Below are 16,982 nucleotides of genomic sequence, written 5' to 3'. Positions count from 1 at the left end.
GTATATCAAAGTAGTGTGACCTACTCAAAGGACAAAGGAGATTTTATAAGACGAGGTCCAATCCGAGAGGAAGGAAGTTGCGACGACAAGGTCCGGCCGTCTCATCTCCTTCCTCGTTTCGCAACGTTAGACGACACAGCATAATTCTCAGTGTGTATACATGTAGCTCAGCGAAAGTATTCAGTTGAAGGCGAGATCGATACCGATGTATCATCTGGCAATTCAGTCAGAGGTACGATGTGCGCTCGCGTAACAAAAGGCTTCGCAAATATATTTATTCTGACCAGTCTCATTAATGAACGATTCAAACCTCCCTAAATACTCTTCTCTCTTGACCATTCTGTTCTACACCCATCCAATCTTTGACTGTACCTTGTATTCTCCCTCCGGCGATTTTAGCATCTTGTTCCAAATCAGCTGGACCATAATGAAATTGAGCAGGTAAAAATTCTCTTGATTCGATTGCCTGTTCGGATTTCTTCAGATGGAAGACGAAGTACGCTATGACGATAACGAGGATGATCATACTCGTCTTCCTTAGAAGCCAAATCAAAGCGTAAACTAAACAAACATGCATGAGTACATGTCATCGATATAGAGAGCGAAGGAATACTTACAACGTGTACTACGATGATGTTTTCGCCTTCCTTCCGGGAACTGCCACGTAAAATTTGAGCAATATATATCTTTTAGGCCTTGGAGAACGGACAAACTCACTTTCTCGTTGTATTTGTCAGCCCTTTTATTATGCTCGTCTGCCATATACGTAACATCTGATTTAGCCACTTTGGCATATCTTAAACCGTCCAATACGATATCCCAAACGGCGTAAAGGGCACTCAGAAGACCCATGAAGAGCATGACGAAGCGAAGATAGATTGAATCATCCCAATTCCAAGCTAGAAATAGGATCACTCCCACCAACAACGAACATCCCATTATACTGTAAAGTCGTATAAAGCTCAGCTGTTACACGATTACCATGTACTCGGAGGATTAAGATGCGCTTACATGTCTTGAGAAGCGTGTAAATCTTTTTCTGTGGGAGCCCCTTCACTATCATGTTTATATCTTGCAGTCTCATTTCTCTCTTCTCGTTTCAATTGATGTTTTCGCATTTTCCTTTTAGCCATTTCTTTATTGCAGAAAATCCATTTGTACATTATAGCTCCAATACGATGCCAATTTTGTAGTATGCCAGATTTGGCTCTCACAAGGAAACATACCAATGTAGCGAAGGAAGTTAGGAGGAATAAAGTGATAGCGCCAAACTTCGACCTGGCGTAAACATGAACTAGTCAGTAGTGCTGCTGTTGCGACATGTCCCAAATACAAAGCGCTTACCATTTCGCATCGACTATTCAATAAATCAGAATAAGTCAACGAGAAATCCCAACGCATGAGGCAGCTGTAGTCTCTCAGAGTTGTTCACTCACATCCGGTGAACAAGAACCAGCATCCTATCAAACAGCTTGCCCTGGAATCGGTCTGCAGTCAGATCGAAAAATCAAATCATTGGTCTAATAAAGAACTTACCGGTACCCAGCTGGTAAAGTAAGTTTGTAATTGGGTTCAGTACCTCCTCCAAATTGAGTCAATCCACCTTCATATCCTACATCGGCAATGGGTGATGTCGATTAACAATAGCTCTCTGGTGAGTACAGTGGATGGTTCACCGTGACTTACTATCAACCATGATATACTCTATTCTTCCCCGTTCACCATTCATACCGTATTTCATTTCTTTCCACCATATCCTGATTGGATACCGGGGTCAGCTCTTGATTTCCGTATTACTCGTGTCGTACTTACGATAACATTCCAACTACTGCATGGCCAAGCTAATCGTACAATGTATGTGTATCAGCTTTATGTCGTCAGTTTGGGTATGAAGTGAGCGAACATCGCTTACCTCATGGTACAGAACAGTTAACAATTTGAACGGCACCAATAATGGTATTGAGATAGTATACCATTTCAAACCGATGATCAAAGAATCTATTCTCCCATCTGTTATCTTCCTTTTCGTCTTTTTGACCTTTCCCTCGTCAGGTATCCTCTTGAAGAAGGGTGCAGGAGTAGTGAATTTTCCTTGCCTGGTCGAGAGACAGAGTCGTGTAAGTGCACAGGTGTCTGAGGTGTGACTGCTAGAAATGATTAGTAGGACTCACCACAATAGTAGAATAAAGACGAATGCGGCAGCCAGAAAGAGCATAGATTCTCTCTGAGCATCGGATGGATGTGAAGGTGACCAGTCACCAAAACTACCTCTTTCTATCCAGTCTGAGATAGGACCCAATGCACCCATGTCACTCAACGATCTTTTTGTTTTTCTTTCAATCCAACCTACAGTCTCACTGTATCAGTTTATAAATTCGCAGAAAAACATGTATTTATGACCGAAATGCATCTTCCTCTAGTACAACATTTATCATACAGGTTGTGTGGCTGTTATTGGATATAGTTTGAAATTCTGAAAGGACAGCAGCAAGGATCCAACTTTCAAAGGATAGTATAGTTTCACAACTGCATAAAGGGGATCTTCAATTCGGGTGCGACAGATCATCATGTTTGGACCAAAGCCTTGGAGCAAAGTCACCACTTCGCATCTGGCATTGAAGGTCAGTGTGATGTGTTGAATTCATCGTGCTTGGCTTGTAATCAAGATGGCGCTGATGACCGATATCCCAGCTTTGTGAAAGTTTCACAATTGGATCCACAAGATGAGACATACGGTCCTGGACTATCATCGAGGCGGTGGGAACATGGCATTCAGGATCTACAGTACAAAAATCAGATTCTGCTGTATAGATCTCATGAATACCAGAAGACTCACTTCATCCATGATCGACAAGACTAGATGCTGGTTCAATCTCGTATCTTGTAAAGCACCGAAAACTCTTCTGGCTGCTCGTCGAGCATTGCCTCTTCCAATCATATTGGCAGCGACGTCTGTTATGGAAGGGAGAATCAGTAGTTCGTCTTCAGAACACCTAGCCTTAATTCAAAGTGAACTTACCAGGAATGAGTGAACCAAGTTTCTTGCTTGCTCTAATCTTGGTCTCCAACTTTTCCTGTTCTGTTCTTTCTACACTAGTGGGCCGTCGTTCTCCTTCCGGGAATATGGTCTCTTCAAGACTCGATAGTATACGTTCTATCGATTCCGATGATGTTGCAGCACGAAAAGAATCCCTTGCTTTTCTGACCATCCCGTACGATCTCGTTAGCTCCCAGTGTATCCTCAGTCATAATAGGATATATGAATTTGAACGTACCTTTCTATCGTACTGCCCAAGAACTGCTGCAATATGACCACGATAGCTTGTCTTCTCAACCAATTATTCTCCTTGAGATCGAAAACCTCGATGAATAGATCGCATATCGGAGCTGTGAAACTAGTCATCCCTGATTCGCCTCCCATGGGTCCAATTCTTCCGCCCGAGGTAGCAGTCGCAGATGCGGCAGCGATCGGATCATTTCTTAACCATTGAGGTGTATATGGTCCACCCTTGAGTGCTGAAGGTAATAGTCCTGCAAGATCGTCACCACCCAACCCGACCATTCCACCAAAATCGTTCAGTTGGCGGGATAAGGTGCTATACATCATATCTAACATGCTGGGACCTAGCAATGCGTCATCGATGGAGGTAGCCATAGTCTTGTATAAGGATTTTACGATGTTATGGGGCGCAAGACTTGCTAATGAGGCGGTCGAGGATGACATCTGAGCTTCCGAACCGGGCTGTAAAGCCATAGGGGATCGGGAGAGGAAAGAACGGAGTAGCATGCTGTCGCATATGATTGATGAAGTGAGCAAAGACTAGTAAATACAAAATATCAGCGTCGGTTGAAATCGAATGATGATTGAGTATACTCACCTGAAGGTATCGCTCCAATCCAGCTCTTCTTGATTCAACAAAGCTCACCGATAGATTAGGTACAAGTTTTTTCCCTGGCATCTCCACCACCTTCTTCTTCAGCTCCTCGCCTAAGGTGTGATGTTCACCCATTCCGGCCGCCCATTCCCGCAAGGATTTGTCCAGCTCATAAAATTCGTTATATCGCCTAGCTACCACCCATCCAAGCATAATCTGCCCATCTTCTCCTGCTTGACTAATTTCGATAGTGTATTTCACAACTTGTTTCCCATTATCCCCTGGATCTGAACTGACCACGGATGAAGGTATGCATACGCTTGTGCGACCAGGAACCAATCGATTCTCTTCCTCTTGTTGTTCGAATTGGGCTTTCTGAAAGATCGCTGTTCGTTGTTCTCGTCTGACAGAAGATTGGGATCTTCGCAGGATACGTAGCTCAGCTTGATTGCCTGTCAACTCAGCTTGTCGAATCAACGTATCTAAAAGATGGTCTTGTTGAACTAGTTCCTGGATTTTGTCTTGCAGTCTGGCAATCTCTACTGATAACCGTAAATCACCGGGTGCAGCGAGTTGTATCTTTTCATTTGGATCATTGATATCCTCTTCGTCAATCAAAGCTTCATCTTCATCGATCAACTCATCGTCAAACAGGTGTCTACTTGATTGATCGGGAGACATGGAGAGGCGGGGATTGCTTCGTCGTCTTGTCAGGGACTTGACTTTAGGTACAGCAACAGACGGGAGTCGGCTTGGAGGGGCGGAGTGATTGGATGGAGCGGGCCTTGATGCTTTCAGATTTTCTGCACTTTTGGAGGTGAGTTTTGGAGGGTTACTTTCAGCCCTTGAGCTTTTGTCAAAGAAGACGAGTGAGGCGGACGGAGATCTGACTTGAGGATGTGGTAGGACGTTGCGATCATTTTCCTCATGCCTAGAAGCCACCATATCGTCTGAAGCTATGATTTCGTTGAGAGCAGCTTGAATGGCTTCTATCCGTTGAGCCTCAACATAATCCTCATTATGCTCGTCAATGCCATCTTCTTCATCAAACAGTTTCCCTCGATCTTCGATCTCTTCCTTCATTTCTCCTTCTGAAATCAGGAAATCAAGATGACTTGAACGTCTGACAGGAGGCGGAGGGGTAGAGGGTCCACTTGATTGAATGGAAAGAGTTTTGTCAATATCTACAAATCCGACTTTCTGAATATCCCTGATCTGAGGACCCCAGGAGTCGGCCGTAGGCGATCGTTGAAATATTGGTGGAGTGAAGGAGATCGAAGCTGTAGGCGTAGGAGTCATTGTAGGGGAGAAGCTTCCTCTTTTGTTTGTTTGACGTGGTCTAGCGGAAGGGGACAACAAATCCAAGAGTGATTTCGATGATGGCGCTGGAGTTGCGGGTGGTCGTGTTATGGGTGGAAGTGTCATCGGGGTCGAGTGAATCTTTGGTGAAGCTATACGAGAAGCTTCAAGTTCAGGATTCGAAGATAAGGGTATCCCAGCTCTTTTGATATCTGTCAAGGCCTTGACAAATAATTCACTTTTCTTGAACCTTGGCCAATCTTCTTCGGCCATCTGCTCGTAGACTTCCTTTTGAGATGCGAAAACAGCATGTTTAACCTTTTGGACTTCCGAAGCGGAGAGGGATGGGGAATATGATTGAGCTGTGTCTTCAATGACTTGCTGGAATCGAGAAGGAATAGTAATCTCGTTTTGACCAACCGCGAAATACATCTCATATAAGAATGCGATATCTTCGCCTATGGTTTGATTGCTATCTGAAGGTTTCTGATCGATCGTTTGGACGGTACTGTTCAGTGCCGAATCGAGACCGGCTGCTTCCAGTGGATCCTTGAAGCCTTCTACGGTGAGCCAATATTGTACCAACCGTGACCGACCACGACGTTCCATATATTCCAGCCAGTAAGCCAGAGAGGAAGGGTCAGATAGGATCGAGTATAGGCTGACCGAGTGGTCAGATTTTGTCTCGAAGATTGATGATTGTAAAGGTGATTTGTCCAAAGGAGCAAGAATCTGAGGGAAGTGAGATGAGCCATAGCACATTGATGCAGAAAAACTGTAGTTTCCAGCCGATACTCACCTTTCCAGGTTGACCAGACAACACTGCTATCCTTGCATCTATATCCGATTTTGCTCTCTCTAGCCTTCGAACGTATTTCTCTGCCCTTCTAAATCTCTTGTCTCCCTCTTTGACTGATCGCTCTTGACGAGTTTCTTCAGCCAATACGAGTTTTGCACTTCTCAATTCCCGCTCTACATCTGCTCTGAGCCTTCTCGCATCTCCTAGTGACTTCAACTTGCCGATGGATCTGAGGAAATTGTCGAATTGCTTTGATGATGATTCAGCTGATATTGAGGTCGATGAAGGAGGTTGTATATGTTGTGTCTGGCCTTTCCGTGTTTTGGAAGTAGGTAATGGAGTTGATGTATTGGAAGGTGTAGGAGCGGGTAAAGCAGAAAGTGCAGAAAGGAATTTATCTACTTGTTTTTGTTCACGTAGATATTTTCCACCTTTTTCATCTATTTGTCTATTCCAGAAATCTGAATCGCACAACATTTTGAAAATGGGTAACAGCGCTGCGCCCAAAACGATTTCTCTTACGATAGTCAAAACGACCTCTGATTTATCTTTCTCCAACATTGAATGTCCCAATATTCGAGCTAAGGTTTCACGGAGATGCGTTTCGATTGATGGTGATATACCAGAAGATGTATGAGGTTGACTTGATAGAGCTGGATGAGATTTGCGGGGTAAAGGTAATGGAAGAGCTGGATTTGGTACAGCTGAAGCTGAAGAAGAAGAAAGATGCTCGATAGATCTATAATGTTGAATATGATCAGATACTATAGGTAATATCCTTGACACCATGATGTTTGGCCAATCGACTTGTTCGGCTCGATTCGTGAAATCCGAGGATATATGTCGTATCATTCTCTCCACAGCATGAGGGAAAGCGGGAGAGGGTGATATCCTCTCATACCAAGGTAAGATGAAATGACGCTTTATAAGAAGAAACAGACTGTCCAAACGACTATTGACTGAGCTCGAAGCATTCTTATGTATTGGTGCGAATGATGACGGGTTGTCCTCCCATGACTGGCGAGTCAGGACTGCAGACCAAGCTGCTGGAGTGGTGAATCGTAGTGGTCTGAGAGCGTGTTTGTTTCTATTTGGAGGCAAACTCGAAGAAGGTATATGTTGACGATCCAATTGAATGATCCGAAAGATCAACAAAGCAGTCCCGATGAACAAAGCTGAAGAGATGTATATGGGAGTGAGTATAAGTATCTGAAGTATATACAATTTAGGGAACAGTATCGCCAAGAAGAGGACCAAAAGTGATAGATATACAACGATAGTTCGAGTGATTACGAGTGTCATGATCTATGTTTTTCCGATTCGATTCGAATTCGATGCAAGAGGAGGCGGAAGAAGTGATCTCTGGGTTCGATGTAGAGAAAGCACTCTCCCGCCTAGTGATGCTATAGGAGCATTCTTCTTGTTGTAGTCTGAAGGTAAGAAGGAGAGAGAGAAGAGGATGTCATGGATGAAGGATGAGCGGGTTTGGGGATCAGTGATCAAAGCAACAACAAACGCGTGTTCCTGGATCCGAACATTGAGAATAAAAGTGCACAGTGACATTTCTGAAATATCATCGACTTTGATCATTTCCACTTCATTACCAAATACAATATCCTTACTTGCCTGGACACGATAAACAGACGTCTGTTACAGAGGAGCTTTGAGCATCGGTCGACACTCTTCTGTGGATGTTCTGTATGCTACACGCCCGACCACCATGTCGGCTCGAACTTCTCTTCGGTCTAACGCGGATTTTAATCCCATCACCTTACCCTCTGCTTCTCGACCGCAATATGTAAACGACGAGGGATACGAGTATGATCCTAACGACATAGATGACGATCAACAAGGCCGGGGGAAAGGGTATGGGGTGGAGGGGCTGGAAGAGGTGATTGAAGGTGGGGAAGAAGCGGAAGCAGTGGATGAGGAAGTTGGAGGTGACGATGATGAAGATGTTATCATGGATGACATACAGGTGGAGTATCAAGAAGAACAAGAAGAAGAAGAACAAGAAGAAGAGGAAGAGCAGAAAACAGAACCTCTATTGAGTATAGCAGAGAGGTAAATTTTTCATTCAATTCTCCATGATCTCACTCTGAGATCCACCCACATCTGGATGAAGAGCTAATATGAGTATCGAATATAGTCTGGTATTACCTTATTCGCTCGTTCAAACGAGGATATATCATCGAACATCGCTTTTCCCACATATATTCTCACATCCTGTTATTCCATCACATAATAAACCCAGAGCAAGACCACCGCCTAAAGGGACATTCATTTTTCCTACACCTACTGCTTTGATCCATCCACTCCCACATACAGAGTATCATGGACCACTTCGACCGCACATTGCTGAATCATCCACTTCAATACCAGTACCAATACCCCCAACAGTACCTGGTGAATCATCGAATTCCCATGAACACAACAATCCCTCTGCATCCACTTCGACTCCTCCACCTACTACAAAAGGTTCCAGAACCCCTCGATCTAAGAAAACTGCTCACGCAGAAGAAGTAGAATGGCCAGCACATGAAATAGAATGTATATCGCGTTGTACACTTACCGTAGGACCTATATCTTATCCTGGAACAGAAATATGGTTAGGCCATTTCGTCGAACCTCGTATCACTCAAGCTAAAAAGGAAAGAGCGAAACCTGGAGAAAAGAAAGAAAAACGTAAATTACTCGCACAAGACACTATGAAACGAGCAAAAATAAAAAAGACCGGCAGTGGTGCAGAAGGTGAAACTCCTCGTAGAGCCCACCCTAAACCATCCAAATCCAAATCTACACCTAATTCATCAGGTCCCGTAAGACCCCCTCCCTACGTACCAACTCATATACCTCGTCCGCCGATACACAGGCTTCCGCCTGGTCCAATGACTACCTCAGTAGCAAGACCCATACCACCTGCAGCAGCTTCGACTTCAGCGAGGCCGACAGCTTCCCCACAACTCATCCAGCTGGTCAATCAAGCGGCTAGTAGACATTCTTGGTTATCTTCCCTCATTTACAAGGCAGCCGGTAGTACGGCAAATCAAACAGAGCTGGAAAGATTAGGTAAAGCAGTGGCGAGATTAAGTAGAGGTGAACCAATAGATGATTTGGCTCCACCACCTGTCCCACCTGGACAAGCAGTCGCTGGCATTGAACCTTCGACGGCGGCGCAAGCCAGACCAGTCACAGCTACTGGAGGTCCAGTCGTAGCTCAATCCGTGACAAACCCAGATTCATCAGTATCCGTGTCTGCTACAGCTACAACAGGCTCACCAGCACCCAAGCCTGCACCACCAGCATCAAGTTCTGGTACAACACCAACAACAATGACGCCTGCAAACCCACCAGCAGCTTCTACCACGAATGCTATAGATACCAAACCGGACGAACCAGATTCTGATGATGAAATCGATATGTCTGGACCCAAACAAATCGGTGGAGGACCTTTGCCTTCTGATTTAGATCATGCAGATGCGCCACCAGATTCTTCCCAAACAGTCGCCGATTTACCACGACCATCACATTCATCACCACCACGACCATCACCTCTTTCTAGTCCCGTAGATGACGGGGCTACTAGCATTACAGCAGCTCCAAGGCTTCCACCGACGCATGTTCTTTCTCCTCCATCAGCGGCAGCAGATTCTATAATTACTGCTTATCCCGCTGCTGTGGCTACGATGCCGGCTATAGTCAATCCCCTCTTTGCCAATGAATCGACTAACACTGCACCAAATACCGCCTATTCTCGGCCTCCTTCTGTCCCACCCTTCGCTCAACCTTCACCTTCTCCTCGGTTACCCACCCCCACCCCGCCGCCCCCAGTACCGCCGAAGCGGGTCCACCCATTGCCTCCGCCTTTCCTCCTTGTGGCGTTCAAAGAGCAGCCAACGGAGAAGTACCTGATTCCCCTTGGAAAGAACAGCTTCATTTCCAGGGTAGGCGGAGACTACGTGACTGGACCTCGACCACCGACACCTGAACCCGAACTTCAACACGACCTCAACCCGGAGTCAACAAAGATTAAGCTTGAAACGAACCCTTCTACGATTCCTTCACTGTCTTCCGAACCAGCGCAAATTGAGTCTCCACTTGGTCCGGTGGTCAATCCTGATGATGTTCCTCCAGCAATACCATTGATAGCCGGAAAGCCACTTAGAAGTCGGACTCGTCAATCTTTAGGCCGGCATGTCAAAGATCTGCCCAGTCAAATAACGGTCCTTACACCGCCTCCTGCTGAAGCGATACCGACGCCTATACCCCAACCAGAAACAGAACCAGAATTGAAAGAGAAACCGAAACCCACTTCTGGCCTCCCACCTTTACCTAGTCAAAGTCCTGCCGCTGGAACAGTTCTGATATCCACTGTAATCCCTTCTGGTATTTTCAGATGGGAAAAGGTCGATTGGGAGAAACTGGGAAAAGGTATTCCTTTTGATAATCCTGAATTCAAGGATGATGAAATCAGCGAACCAACAATTAAAGAAGAACCTAAGGATGAAACTTCCTCAGCTATAAAGCCATCAAAGCCCCTGAGAGATTTGAGACATCCTCGATCAAACTCTGATATCGCTGTTGAACATAAATCGAAACCCAGGTCAACTAACCCTAGCTTATTGAATCTTGCAGCAGAAGACTTCATGAATCCCCAAGGTGATATCCAGCCAGTCACCATAAGGTTGATGGGCATCACCGACGAAGTTTGGAAGAGGATGAAGCAAGTTGTGGATACAGTGGAGAAAAACGAGATTGAGGCAATGGTCAAAGTAGAACCTGAGTTATTGAACGGTCTCGACCAGGAAACATTGGACGATAACAAACGGAGAAATCAAGACATACCTTTCCCTTCAAACTCGGCAGCTTTGATAGACAAGGGCGAGGTGAACCAAGATGGATTACCGAATGGTAAAAGTCCGCTGTCAATCACACCACAACTACCTGTGGCGCTAACTAAAAGTCCTCGTCTGTCTTCCAAAGCACTCGCATCCTTAAAATCAGTTTACCTCTCTCGGAAAACAGCACATTTCACAAGCCTCCTCAAACGCGTACCACCTCGATCATTCCTACAGACTCGAGTTGCACCACCTCGTTCATCGGAATTAGTAGATGCCACAACCGACAAATGGGCACCCAGACCTTATCCAATGTCGACCAAACCTTTATTCGTGACAAACGATGACGAGAATGACGATGGAAACGAAAATGGTGACGACGTTCGACTGGAGATTGAATTCTCACCTGAACCGAATAATGGTAAATCAAACAAGAAAAAAGGTGGAGACAGTAAAGTCACTTTTGAAATGCCAGTTTCATATGATAAACTAGATGAAAAGATCGAACAAGGTGTTTTACAAAACCTCAATAAGAGGAAATATACAAGATCCAAAAAAAATGATAAAGATGGTGATGGTAACGTTGAAGTGAAAGAAAAGAAGAAGAAGAAAGGTAAAAGAGGTACTCAACATGGTATTTGTGAAGGTTGTGGTAAGGAGAATATCAAAGTTTGGAGAAGGGGTCCAACGGGAAGGGGTACATGTAAGTTCATCCTATCTTTAGTCTAGATGATCAGAATGCCTAAGTACTTGAGGCGTAGATAAGCTGATGCATTGAGCGCGCACAGTATGTAGTCCATGTGGTGATCTATTTGTTGCCAAGAAACTAGGTCCATTGAAAAGACCGGGAGCTATGAAAGTCCTACTTGGTGAAGGAGATGGAGCGGACGAAGAGAAAGGAGATGATACGATGATCCAGGTGGAAGAAGAACAAGAAACGCAAAGTGAACACCCAACGCCGAATGTTGATGCAGTCGAAGGATCTTCGAAGATACCTGCAGCAGCGGATGAAGACAAATCTGCTCTGTCTACTGCGAAAGCAGAAGAGCCTATAGAAGAAGGTGACAGAGCACCTGCAGGAGCAGAAAACGTGCCCACCGTCCCTTCATCTATCAAAGGCAATGATCCTACTCCACCCTTGCTTGTCAATCAACCAAACGCAGTATCCAATGACTTCCCCGATCCAGTATCAGTCCTCACGACAAATGGATCCACCACAGACCGGCTAGACCCGGTGAACCCCGAAAAATCTGGTACTGTGATTGAATCTCAAAGTTCAACTTCGGTTAGTGCCGAGGAACAGATAACGCCATCGTCACATTTGGGAAAGTCTGGATCAAAGTCTGGATCTGGACAAGCGGTTCAAGGGGATCTTGAAACGGGAAACGATTTTCAAGTGCACGAGAAGATGGACGTTGATGTATGATGTGATTGTCAGCGACCTGTATCATGCATATAATATTCAGAGCAGATATGATTTATAAGGGAGTACTTCAAACGATGAGAGTACAACCTGAAACGAGGGGTTTCAAGGGGTATTTTTGGGGGGTGATCGCACTACTATTCGTAGTACTGTGATAAGTATTCAAATTGATTTTCAGGGTGGTTGATTCATTAAACGATTTAGCGTGTTTCTATCCCACAATTGACTTGGTGAATGTTTTTGTTTTGTTCATGGTTCTTCTCACGCATTCACAATGAGCGGTATCCGCTATTGTCTGATTGGAGATCTGTTGTTCTTTATCTTCATGAACTAGTGGTTCAATATAGTCTGATCGACTGAGAGAGAGAGGCGTGTGTGATGAGTCTTTGGTTTGGTAAATGGTCGTCGTATTGCTGTGCCAGTGCCATGATGAGTGCACAGTTAAGTAAGCACATATGTGAGAGATATTGATCCCTGAGCTATGAAACAAAAGGGGGGGTTGAGAAAAGGGTCTGGTGCGGTGTAGACAAGCCCAATCGCCAATCGACGGAAGTAAAATCTTCGAGTAACTATGGCAAAAGTGGAGGATTGGGCCCGTAGTAACTCTGATTTTCATGACCATATTATTATAATTTGAGAGATGCGCATTTCATCATAGCTTCAGTAGCACCATTTTACACTCTTCCTTTTCCTTTCTGTCATTCCAGACTGAAACCTGTCCCTTGTCAAACTTTTCCTCTTCATCGTCATTGCATATCATACTCATACATTACACTACATTTATTACATACTAGCATCACACTGCATACTTACATCACAAGAACATCATCTCAACTCTGGAGTAAATCATATCAATTCAATTCCAAACTTACCAGTAGAACGTCCAATCTAAAGCCACATTTCAATCCAACACATCATGTCTGGTGACGACCGCGTCAAGAAGACTGATTTCACAGTGGGTACACCGTTGAGCGGATGTTTGTGCTACATACTGATACCCATTCGCAATAGGGGTATCCGCCTTTAGGTGCACAGGGACAATCACAGTCACAATCGCAACGACCTTACCATGCGGAAACTCAAGGTATGACCAGAGACTACCTTGGGGCCGATTCAGGAGCATACCATCTGCGGTAAGCTACAGCATGACGCTTTCTCCGACGAGTGTTCTGATGACATCTTTGATAACATGCAGAGACCAATCCATCGATGTATCCGAACAAGAACATGAAGGTTATGGCATGGAGAACGTCGCTATGATGAGGGATACTTCTAGGAGTCCTTTGCACACACCCCAAAGCGGGAATGGACATGGTAAGTTTCATCCTTCATCTTCCTTTGATGCGGCAGTTGGATCGTCAAATTGCCTTGAAATGACGCAAGAATTTTTCACATCATCTCACACCATCGAAAAGCGTCATTTTGCTATAAATACACAATGACTGTCTGAAACAAGCTAATGTCTTTTCCATTGTTCGTTCTGTTCTTTTTGCTCTTTTCAGAATATCCACTTCCCGCTGGAGCATCCCAACCATACATCGCACCACCTCAACCGGCCGCTACCAATTTCACTCCTGGTGCAACAACTCCAGGTAATGGCCCAAGTCACAGAGTGCATTACCCTCCTTCGCCATATATGAATAGGGGTGATAATTATACCACCATACCTTTGCAAGATCGTGAGCATAATCGTACGGAAGCAATGTCGCCCACACCTGTGCAATCTGGGACAACTACACCCGTTGGTTCAGGTAACAAAAAGAAACATTGGTCTTTCTTACCTGGATCTTCGACAACTTCGTTAGAAACCAGTGCAATGCATGAAAAAGGTCAAAAGAGACCCAAAAACTCAAGAGGTGCAAGCTGGGATCTGTTAGGGGATAGAGCAGAATGGGAAGAATTTAATCCCAAGAATGCCAGTGTAGAAAACCTGAAATTTGCGGAAGGTGACGTCGGAACCAATAAATTATCAAGATTTTACTATTGGGCGTTGAACAGAGGCATCATAGTCAGATGGGCATTGTACATTATTCCTATTTTAGGTCTTTTGTGGATACCTGGTATACTTGGTGTCACAGCGGAGCCAGACGCTACAGTCTGGGGTGTCAAATTGGTGAGTGGGACACTGTGGTTGACTATAATGCGGCTGCTGACATGAAATTGGGCCATATAGATCTGGTGGTCAATTTGGCTGTCTGTCCTTTGGGGTGGATGGTGGGCTGCAACAGCTGTGTTCATGATGGTACCCACCATTTTCAGGAACACCATCGGTGCAATCATCCCCTCCTCTAGAAGATACACAGATGTTATCGCTGCTCTTGGCAAGTGAGTACAATCATCGTACTATGCTTATTCAACGTTGTACTAGCTAGTGCTGTATGAGCTGACCAAGTGATTCTTCTTTGTGCAGATATGCCAAACTCATCTTTTGGGTCTTAGCCATCTGGATTTCTTTCACGCCCCTGGTAATCAATCATTACACGGGAGAATCGACTGCCACTTCTAGGACAGACTTGACAACAATGGTCAATATCCTTTTCGGTCTTTTCTTATGTTCACTAGTACTAGGAGCGGAGAAATTGATAGTTCAGCTCATCGCTTTCCAATTTCACCAAGATTCATATGAAGATCGATTGAAGGAACAAAAGTTCAACCTCAAGGCTCTTACCCTTCTTTACACCAATTCACATGATATTCCCGGTAGATCAGATACCCTTATCGATAACGCTTCGGGTCGAACTAAAGCTTCTCAAGTTCCGAGAGTAGCTATCAGGAAAGCTCTCAGGGGCCTGAAAGATGTCGCTCAGACTACCACCACGTAAGGTTGCATACCCAACTTTCACTGGTCAAGCTGACGACCCCCGTTACCGCAGTGCCCTTGGTAATGTCGCTTCCGAAATGGCCGGTCAAAGTGTGCTTCAAACCAATTCACCTGCCAACAAGGTCACTGCTGCTCTGAACTCTGCCAATAAGAGTAAAGCTGTAAGACTTGTTTCGTCTACTCCTCACGCGCTTGTGCTAATTCTTCTGTTTGTAGCTTGCTCGACGACTGTACTACTCTTTCCGCGCTCCTGGAATCGACCATCTTGATATATCTGATATTGCAAGATTGTAAGCTTGCAAACATAAGCTTCCGCCAGTCGGTGAAGCTAACTTGAATTGTAGCTTCCCTGACCTTGAAACTGCTGAGAGCGCATTTGCCATGTTTGACAAGGATGGAAACGGCGATGCTACAAGAGATGAAATTGAAAGTGCTGTATTGGGGATTCACAGGGAGCGATTGAGTCTCGAAGCCTCCATGCGAGATTTGGACGGCGCTGTTCGAAGGTATGTCGAGTCTTGGGATTACTGTGTATTTCACGATGGCGCTGATTTCATGATCAGACTCGACGATATATTCATGGTTATTGTCCTTGCCATCGTCATTCTCATTCTCGCCGCTATGGTCACCACCAAGCTTACTACCCTCGTCACCTCAGCTGGTACTTTCATCCTTGGTCTCTCATGGTTGATCGGTGCAACTATGCAGGAGATCTTAGCTGCTTGTATCTTCCTGTTTGTCAAGCATCCCTTCGATGTGGGAGACAGGGTAGATATCGATGGCAATGGATATACTGTCGCCAAGATGCAGCTCATGTCATCTTCCTTCAAGCGAACAGACGGAAAGTATGTTTGGATCGGTCATAATGTGCTCTCGACGAAGATCATCGAAAACAGTGAGTTTATTTTGCTATACTGGGGGTTCAGTAGATGTAATCGAAGCTAATATGACATGTTGACAGTCCGAAGATCAGGCCCTATCTCCGAGTCATTCACCTTTGAAGTAGCTTTTGATACGACATTTGAATCACTTCAATCCCTACGAGCTAGAATGTTGAAATTCTGCAAAGATAACTCTAGAGATTTCTTACCGGTTTTCGACGTGATAGTCGACGATATACCCGCTCAAGGTAAAATGGTTTTGAAAGCGGATATCAAGTATAAATCAAATTGGCAACAAGGTGCACTCAAGGTCCAAAGAAGAAACAAATGGATCTGTGCTTTGAAAATGACGTGAGTGCCCGCTGTCTTAGGTGTAGTGTACCTTGCTGAAAATCTGCCTTTCCCCAGCCTCGCTGATCTCAAGGTATGGGGACCTGACGGAGCCGGTAACCCAACTCCTGACCCCGCTGATCCCGTCCAATACACATGTAAGTGACGTTAAGTTGACACGGGCCGATATGATTCACTGCTGACTATGATGCCTTAGTGATTCCCTGGGAGCAATTGAAAGATGCTGCTCCAGCTAAATCCGAGTCGCCTCCGCCAACGTTCGCTTCGGCCACCGCTATGCCCAATCTGATGGATCAAAGAGGAGTAGTCAACGATACGTCTCAAGACATATGGGATGAGCATGATGAACTGAACAATCAATCAGTGGCTCCATCACGTGCGGGAACACCTGGACCTAGTCAGATCGGTTTTGATGCAAGACAGAGACATGCTTTGGAACAGGGCGGTGGAATTGAAATGACCAGTGCGCCCGTTTCAAGAAGAATATAAAAAGGAAGATTGTAGAAAGTAAGGAGATTTTATGAAGAGAGATAGGTAGTTATAGAGATAGATGTGGATGTCGGAAGAAGTAGAATGTCAAGGAAAGGATCAATTCGCAGGCGAAACGATTTGTTGGTCGACAGACGACGGACAATCTCAATATATATCTATTTAAAACTTAGTTGCTAGGTAGAAAGAATAAAGGGAACAAAATA

The 16,982-nt window shown here is 44.9% G+C and overlaps 4 protein-coding genes across 4 annotated transcripts; 2 read left to right on the top strand and 2 right to left on the bottom strand.

The window, feature by feature from the left end:
• Nucleotides 1-304: 304 nt before the first annotated feature.
• Nucleotides 305-2,308, bottom strand: IL334_001176 (uncharacterized protein; the record flags this gene model as incomplete). Its single annotated transcript, XM_062932934.1, has 11 exons — nt 305-561; nt 618-657; nt 718-943; nt 1,012-1,278; nt 1,345-1,357; nt 1,437-1,477; nt 1,537-1,612; nt 1,687-1,757; nt 1,813-1,841; nt 1,913-2,096; nt 2,172-2,308. 11 exons carry the CDS (start codon nt 2,306-2,308, stop codon nt 305-307), a joined length of 1,341 nt encoding a protein of 446 aa, XP_062788985.1.
• A 438-nt stretch (nt 2,309-2,746) lies between these two features.
• On the bottom strand, nt 2,747-7,275 carry IL334_001175 (uncharacterized protein; the record flags this gene model as incomplete). The annotated part of the gene is made up of 6 exons (XM_062932933.1): nt 2,747-2,779; nt 2,837-2,952; nt 3,020-3,201; nt 3,276-3,820; nt 3,879-5,906; nt 5,974-7,275. 6 exons carry the CDS (start codon nt 7,273-7,275, stop codon nt 2,747-2,749), a joined length of 4,206 nt encoding a protein of 1,401 aa, XP_062788984.1.
• Nucleotides 7,276-7,693: 418 nt separating this feature from the next.
• On the top strand, nt 7,694-12,237 carry IL334_001174 (uncharacterized protein; the record flags this gene model as incomplete). The annotated part of the gene is made up of 3 exons (XM_062932932.1): nt 7,694-8,037; nt 8,123-11,514; nt 11,600-12,237. 3 exons carry the CDS (start codon nt 7,694-7,696, stop codon nt 12,235-12,237), a joined length of 4,374 nt encoding a protein of 1,457 aa, XP_062788983.1.
• A 913-nt stretch (nt 12,238-13,150) lies between these two features.
• On the top strand, nt 13,151-16,776 carry IL334_001173 (uncharacterized protein; the record flags this gene model as incomplete). Its single annotated transcript, XM_062932931.1, has 13 exons — nt 13,151-13,189; nt 13,246-13,367; nt 13,430-13,548; nt 13,737-14,347; nt 14,408-14,559; nt 14,645-15,052; nt 15,108-15,216; nt 15,272-15,345; nt 15,400-15,561; nt 15,619-15,950; nt 16,017-16,287; nt 16,345-16,424; nt 16,484-16,776. 13 exons carry the CDS (start codon nt 13,151-13,153, stop codon nt 16,774-16,776), a joined length of 2,772 nt encoding a protein of 923 aa, XP_062788982.1.
• Nucleotides 16,777-16,982: the final 206 nt, after the last annotated feature.

Source organism: Kwoniella shivajii, chromosome 1, assembly GCF_035658355.1.
Source record: "Kwoniella shivajii chromosome 1, complete sequence".
In the NCBI taxonomy this organism is placed as follows: Eukaryota; Fungi; Basidiomycota; class Tremellomycetes; order Tremellales; family Cryptococcaceae; genus Kwoniella; species Kwoniella shivajii.
The sequence above is the reverse complement of the archived record's forward strand: the minus strand, read 5'-3'. Positions and strand labels throughout refer to the sequence as shown.